The sequence below is a fragment of the Carassius carassius genome, chromosome 37 (genome assembly GCF_963082965.1).
Source record: "Carassius carassius chromosome 37, fCarCar2.1, whole genome shotgun sequence".
NCBI classification, from domain to species: Eukaryota; Metazoa; Chordata; class Actinopteri; order Cypriniformes; family Cyprinidae; genus Carassius; species Carassius carassius.
The window spans coordinates 15,338,599-15,346,580 of NC_081791.1; the positions used below are offsets into that span (position 1 = coordinate 15,338,599).

The 7,982-nt window shown below is 38.7% G+C and overlaps 1 protein-coding gene across 1 annotated transcript; it reads right to left on the minus strand.

Moving 5' to 3' along the window:
- Positions 1-4,495: 4,495 nt before the first annotated feature.
- LOC132117714 (transcription factor HES-5-like) lies at positions 4,496-5,736 on the minus strand. Its single transcript, XM_059527031.1, has 2 exons — positions 5,525-5,736; positions 4,496-5,417 (listed from the first exon to the last, which is right to left on the minus strand). Exons 1-2 carry the CDS (start codon positions 5,591-5,593, stop codon positions 5,016-5,018), a joined length of 471 nt encoding a protein of 156 aa, XP_059383014.1. The 5' UTR covers positions 5,594-5,736; the 3' UTR covers positions 4,496-5,015.
- Between the last annotated feature and the right edge of the window lie 2,246 nt (positions 5,737-7,982).

Sequence of the window (7,982 nt, forward strand, 5' to 3'; positions counted from 1 at the left end):
TGTTGCAGATTTCATGCGCAAACTACCACCACGACACTGTGCCGTTTTCAAAAAACGTATACAAGACATTATGTTTGATACTGAGATGGAGCTACTGGATGAGCAAGACAGTGGCACAACGCATTAGAGGCTGTCTATTTTGTGTAAGCTCTCTTGTTTAAAAAAATTGTGTTTGGTGTTTCAAATAAATGTTGTTTCACCACACCGCACGCAGCAGCTGTTGTTTTTCAATAAGGCACTTTAAAAGTTGCAATAAATGAAGTGTCAAAAGAACACAATATAAAACTTTTGGATTTCTAAAAATCACATCATGACACCACACAAAGTATAAAAAGGCATAATAATTTACCCAGTTCAATAAATAATATGAGCAATATTAGGAATACTTCCAGAAAACATTGTCAGTGAACACAATCCACTGTGCCATTCACCGTTGCCGGCTAAAACTCCTATAGGTCAAAAAAGAAGCCATATCTAAACATGATCCAGAAGCACAGGTATTTTATCTGGGCCAAGGCTCATTTAAAATGGACTGTGACAAAGTGGAAAACTGTTCTGTGGTCAGACGAATCAAAATTTTAAGTTCTTTTTGGAAAACTGGGACACCATTCCTAAACTTGAGCAACTTGTCTCCTCAGTCCCCAGACGTTTGCAGACTGTTATAAAAAGAAGAGGGGATGCCACACAGTGGTAAACATGGCCTTGTCCCAACTTTTTTGAGATGTGTTGATGCCATGAATTTTTTGTAAATCAACTTATTTTCCCCTTAAAATGATACATTTTCTCAGTTTAAACATTTGATATGTCATCTATGTTGTATTCTGAATAAAATATTGAAATTTGAAACTTCCACATCATTGCATTCTGTTTTTAGTAAGAGCCCATCTTACCCATGTTAGGGTTCTGTTAGTAAGGGCCCATCACGCAGTCCATGTGAAACACCAAAATTTTGCCAGGGAACAGAACCCTCCAGTGTTTAGAAAGTCTCTCAGGGCATTCCTGGTTGCAGTAGCTGCTTGTGTTCTGACAGAACGGGCAGGGTAGTTGCTTTCAGCCTCGTCATTCCCCAAGCGCCAGGTCAAACCTCACCAGCTGGCGTAGTGACATCATCCAGGTTTGGTGTAATGTACATGGCTTTTTCTGCTGATGCAACATCTGTTGATATCAGGTAGTTGTGTAGGGCCACGCAAGCTTGAACAATACTCACTGCCTTTCCAACAGAACTCTCGATGGGGTGCCCAAGAATTCGGAACTGAGAGGCCATTCTCTATAATGCGACGTGCTCGGCAGTGTCTGTAGTTGTACACCCTCTGTGCAGATGTGAGATTCTTCCCTGTTATTCATAGAAAACATAATAGGCCAAGTTAGACAAGAAACTTTATATACTGACATAACAGTATTGGCATTTTTATTGTTTAATATGATCTGTGCTGGTGATAACAATTTTTAGTAACAATAATGTATGAAAACACTTTGCTTAAAATACCTGGATATGGCCGCATCAGGTTCGCATTCAGGGGGAAAGCAGCATCTCCAACTATGGCATGTGGACACAAAGTTCCTGTCCCAAGTAGGGCTTTTGATCCAGCTGTCCTTGCAACAGTGCCCTTCCAAAAGAGCTCTCTTGAAAGACACTTGTATTGTGCATCGCACACAGCTAGAAGCACAATCGAATGTGTCCTTTTATAATTAAAACACAAACTTCCGCTCTGTGCTGGGGCTAGCTCTTGTGTTTGTGAGGGTGCAGAGATGAACTCATCTTTCAGAGCTAGCCAAATGGCCTCGCTCATCTACGCAACTATCTTGTGGGCTGTGCACGGTCCAATCTTGAATGTTTCAGCCACACTTTGCTCTGTGGCCCCACAAACTAGTACTCGGAGTGTCAAGGCCAGTCTCTCCATAGTGAAAATCAGTGTCCTATGCATTTTTGCATGTTTCAAATATGGCGATACCCTTTTCAAGAGATCGTCAAACCATGCGGAACTAAATAAAAAGGGCAAACTCACCATCATTCTTTCTATTTTCGTTAAGTGGAGGCACATACCATCTACGTCGCTTGTTCTTGTTCTTTTTCTTTTTAGTGTGTAAGAAGAGAGCGCAGCTGCACCTGCCATGGGGCACTCCGCTCACTACAGCCCTGCTCATATACCTGGGGGTGACCCTGTTTCTCACCCTTGGTACGGCTGTCATCTTCTTGTTCAACCTCAGAAGTACCACTGTGGTGAAGTCGGCCGGAGGGAAGACCTGTGGCCTCCTGCAGCACACTGTGCCACTTCAACAGTCCAGCCCTCATTGACTGTCTCTTTAAACAGCCCCTCTTCATTATCAGCTTCACCATCTGCTTGGAGTGTGTGACTGTGCGCTCTTTTAAGGTAGCCTATATAGAGTTCTTTATTTCTATTTTTTTGTGTGTTGAGCTTAATTTTTTCTGCCTGAACAAGATCTACATGCATGGGAAAAGATCTGCTGTCCAATTATAATGATGCCAAATGCATTATATTTAGTCTCATGATATATATGATTTCTTGTATCACGTTCTTCACAGGTTACTGCATTTCCAGAGGGAGCTTCGCCATGGCCCTACAGGTAGGTGCCATCCTGTTTAGTGTGCTAGGGATCCTGCGGCTACTTTTTTGCCAAAGGTGCACATAATATTGATAAAGCCTCAGTTGAATACAACAGCTCACTTCCAAAACTGCATTCAAATGTGCACCATGTCCAAGCAGTGAAAGCAAATAAGACCTTCTACTATGTCTCTCAACAGTAGGATAATCCAGTAAAGCCTATTAACAATACAGAGCAACATAATCCCAGTTTCAGTCTTTTAGAAGCAGCCGATACTCTAATTGTCTCTGGACTGTGAGTGCTTGGCATGTGTAGCCAGTGGGAAGAATGACAGAGAAAGCCTAATTGTGTTGGCTACCGAAAGGGCAGAGCACACGGTTCAACTGGCCTGTGTGAACATCTGTCATGTGCTCCGCTCTCATGAGTGCCCAGTTTCACTCTAAACAATTCTGAGAAAAGATTTAATTGGGCAGCTGATTTAACTCATGATCTTGGTCTCGCAGATACAAGGACAGATGGCTTTAATTATCCTGTTTGTCTTTAGTAAGTCTTTAAAGGAATAGTTCACCCAAACAGGGAAATTTGTTGAAAAACTTAATCACCCTCAGGTAATCCAAGATGTAGATGTTCATCAGAACAGATCTGGAGAAATGTAGCATTGCATCACTTTCTCACCAATGAATCCTCTGCAGTGAATGGGTGCATCAATGAATGTCTTGTAAAGTGACTCCAGTGCATCAATGAATGTCTTGTAAAGTGACTCCAGTGCATCAATGAATGTCTTGTAAAGTGACTCCAGTGCATCAATGAATGTCTTGTAAAGTGACTCCAGTGCATCAATGAATGTCTTGTAAAGTGACTCCAGTGCATCAATGAATGTCTTGTAAAGTGACTCCAGTGCATCAATGAATGTCTTGTAAAGTGACTCCAGTGCATCAATGAATGTCTTGTAAAGTGACTCCAGTGCATCAATGAATGTCTTGTAAAGTGACTCCAGTGCATCAATGAATGTCTTGTAAAGTGAAAATCTGCCCATTTGTAATAAATAAATTATTATTTCAGCACTTCTAACCAAAATAATATGTTCATTATCCATAATAACATTATTCCTGCTTCTGTTTAACTTTTTTTTTTATCCTAAAGCTTTCTGTTTATAACCAGATTTAAATCCCAAATTTTCCACATAGACTTTTGGACTCCACTTGTTCTAATCTTCTAATTGTTCAGTGACACACACCCTTGCATCAGTCCCTGGGAAAAGATAGAATGAAAGGCTTGCTGTTGTTAGGGAGGTCATCTCCATTGACTCTGGAACGTGTGAGTTGGGAGTACGGAAGCGTTTCCCACACTACTTTCCTATTGTGGGTGTGATATTCTCAGAAGGGGAGGACAATAGAAGTGTGCCTGTAGAGGGGAGGCTGCGTAATCGTATTTACTTGACATTCCCCATCTGTGCTGGTAGAAACTTCATAGACATATAGATTTATTTGAGAGCTTAAAATTGTATTGTATTTTGTATGAATGCCATATGTAATTTGACTCAGCAAAATAATAATACAAATAAATAAATAAAAACCAGCATTCTTTCTGTCTAACTCAAAAAATAAATAATAATAATAATTTCATTTAGAATTTTTAAGCTTCTTTTTACTTTATATTTTATTATATATAATTCTGGAACACCTTATTTGACAGAACTATTAAATAAAACTATCAATTACAATAAAAAAAATCAGTGGTTCACAGAAATTGAGAGTTTTTAAACCAGTTAGCTCAGTTTACTTACAGTAAGTAGATCAGCCCACAAGTGATGTTTCTTAGTTTAGTTCCCTAACCATTTAACATAACTTGTTAATCTATATTGTCAGCTTTCATACCACATGCTTTTTTTCATAAACTATTGCCCGTAATTATCAAAACAAAAACCATGAATTGGTCATGTAGAATTTTATTAACAGACAACATTTGACATAAGAGCTCATTTTCAAAACAGCATTGGTCAAAGCAACAAACTGGATCCTTTATTAAAGGTACAACATGCCTTACCTAACAAAAGTGGAAAATTCTCAGTGCAAACATAAAGATACTTTGAAAAACTTTGAAGTACAATTTCATTTTAATGGGCTGATACAAAAAACTCCACTGGAGTCAACCTCAATTAAATATGCATACATCAAAACATGTATATCTATATATATATATATATATATATATAAAAAACAACAACAATTTAATTAATAATCACATGTGGTTAAAATCACATCAAGAGCTATTAAAACAGAACAAGAAGCACATACACCCACCTCTTTCAATTGACAAACACATGTTTGTCTTAAGTTTTTGTCAATCAATATGATGACAACACAAACGTACACTTTGGAAATGAATCTCCTACTTTCATGAGAGACGTTAATATGACTGTCCCTCAGGGTTTAGAGTTCACATCATCTCTACCAGGGTCTCCAGACAGGTCTCCTGATGTCAAGCTGTTGCAAACCAGGCGTGCTCAGTTTGGAGGAAGATCCTGTTGGAGCAGAGCTGATAGCAGCGCTCGTTTGCTGGGCATTGTGGAGATGCTGGAGCTCCCGGCCAGATCCTCCTCCGGTGGAATGAAGAGTGAGGAAGTGGACAGACTCCCTCCAGCAGTGAGAGTAGCCTTCATTATAGTCCCTCTGAGGAAGCTGCTGCCTCTGCTGTTTAAGAAAGCTGACGGTCATTTCCAGGATTTCGGCCTTCTCCAGTTTGGCGCTGGGGTCTTGGCTGTGAAACTCCTTCTCCAGGAGACTCTTGAGCTGGTCGATGCAGCTGTTGATGCGGTCTCTGCGCATCTTTTCAACAATTGGCTTCCTCAGCTGAAATCAGATGGGAACATTGATTAGAAGAACATGTTTCAAATGGCATACAGAATGCAATTTTGGTGAATCGTTTGGAAGAAGAATTACATTGAAATTAAACATACCTTAATTTTGTCCTTGTCACTGAAGTGAAGGTGGTCAAAAGATGACAGCATAACTGAATGGGGTGCCATGTACAAGCTTGGAAAGCTTGCTTCTCTTCAGTGGCAAAAAGAGTTGGGAGTCTCTTTGAGGAACAGCCCCCTGTATTTATACAGCAGCATTAGCAATCCAAAGCCATGTGACCTGTGCTGTGTTACTCTTCCCACACTCTGAGACCAGAGGACCGGCTCATCACAACAATAGAGGACATTAATTGTATGGTTAACTGCCTGTCGCCTTCCACTGAAGAAATGTTTCCCAAGGTATCAGAGGGACGACACACTTGAAGGTTTAGTGAAGGAATTTGGCCCTTCAGCCAATTAGAAAAATATTTAATTTTCTATATCGAAATATCATGATAAATATAGGTTGTGCATGTTTTCAAATGCACAAAAGCAGGTTCGGTAGAAAGCAAAAAAATGAAAATAAAATATCTTTTATGAACCATGCTAATTAATTGATGTTTGCACATGTATAATTTACACTTTTAAGATGTAATTCAATATTTCTTGATGTTTCTTTGTGATTAATTGTGAAAATTACAAGCAGTTTTGGACTTAAAATTGTTTCATTGTTCTTTTTTTTCCACATGCATTTTAATGCAATAAAATAGATAATACGCATGGTAAATGAATAGCCAGATTGTCCAGTGATGAAAAATAATATATGCATATACATTATTCACACAATATTTTATAAACCATGAAACAACACATTTATGAGAGACCCAGCTGGAAACACAGACCTCCAATCCGTTCCCAGGCCAGGAATATTCCTTTGACAACTGTTAACAACATGACTGTCAGTTCTTCTGAAGTTTGGTGGCAAAACTGACGCATGCCAGTGCCAGATTACGGAAGTTCTCATGTAGCAGGACAACCGTGAAGCCACGCGTGAGAAAGATCAAGATCAAACATATCAATCTTTATTTGTTAAAAAAAAAACATTTATATGGAAGGAAATAATTTGATTTGTAACGTGGTTAAAAGGTTCCGTGGTTTTGCCTTCGTTTTTAGTATCGTGGCAGCAGGCTCCAGGAGCTCGTGCTCTGAGATCAGTGAGGGGGATTGCGTTTTGGGATTTGTTTCAAATGTTTTTTTGTGTCTGTGTGTGTGTCATTTTTATTATTATTATTTATTTTAGAAGAAATGAGAATTTTTGCCATGGCAACTATCTGAAATGAAATAAATTAAAAGAAATATATATTTTATTTGAGTTAACATTTAAGGGCTATTGTTTCAAGTAATGTTTTCTTTAATGTTTTGGTTTTAGTTTTAGTTAATGGTAATAATCCTGGTGAAATCGCCTCTTTTTGCATTGTGATGGATGGCAAAGACTAGTGTTTATGCTGCATACGTAGTGTGATCGTGTTTTTGCTTGTATTTTTCACATTATATGCTTGAAATACTGTGAGTTAGTTTTTGAGGACATTCCCACCATCCTGGGTGCTCTAATCTGGAGAGTGCAAATTACGCACTAACTAATCTAATGAAAATGTTTATTACATCTTTGCTGTAAAACAAACAGTCAGTCAAACGTGTCACACACGAACTTGGTAAATCAAGCTTTGTGCAGTAGTAAGGAATTCAGACCACCTTATTGCATTTTATCATCATTTTAGCAAAGAAATATAAATTTTCTCTTTTTTGTGTTTGTGTTTGTGTGCGTGTATGTGTTTGTGTGTGTGTGTGTGTGTGTGTGTGTGTGTGTGTATTCTCAACTATAGCAGATATGAAGCCTGTTCCAAGTTTCATCTGAGTTGGGTATTTGATTTTGTTCCTGTGATTCCTCTACGCTCAACCACCTGTAGCAGCAGGCCCGAAAGACAAGGTTAGTGTGACATAAGGCACGGGGCTTTTACTGAAGTTCCCATGAGTTCTGTATGAGAGGCCAGCCTTCCTTTCCCACAGTCTGTTCATTGACTGCCCACAGTAAGGAAACAAAAGAAGTGTGTCTTGTTACACATCACATTAATCACGGTGTTTGAACTCTCTTTATTAGAGGGGGACTTAAGACGTAGCAAGACCATCTGGACTTCGGACACTGTTCAAACACTTTTAGGACTTTCCCAGGATTCAGCAGGTGTTTTCAGATCTGTTCAAAAAAAAGAAATTCGTACTAATTGTAAGTCAGGTGTTTGTTCATATATATTTTTCATTTATTTAAAGTGCTAAACAATACAGGGACACTCCGTGTCAACAGAGGTCCTGCTCACATTTTTTATATTACTAATATAGAAAGATATATAGTGTTGAAAGCCAAAAGATTAAATGTCATGGGTAAATATTTATGGAGTAATTCACTATTTTGTAGAGGGGGGGGGGGTTAAACATTTTTTTGTTCTTCATACTATCCTCTTTAAAAGAAAAGAAGTGTAATTTTTTTCAAAGTGACCCACATTTGGTTTTTGACCACTGAAAA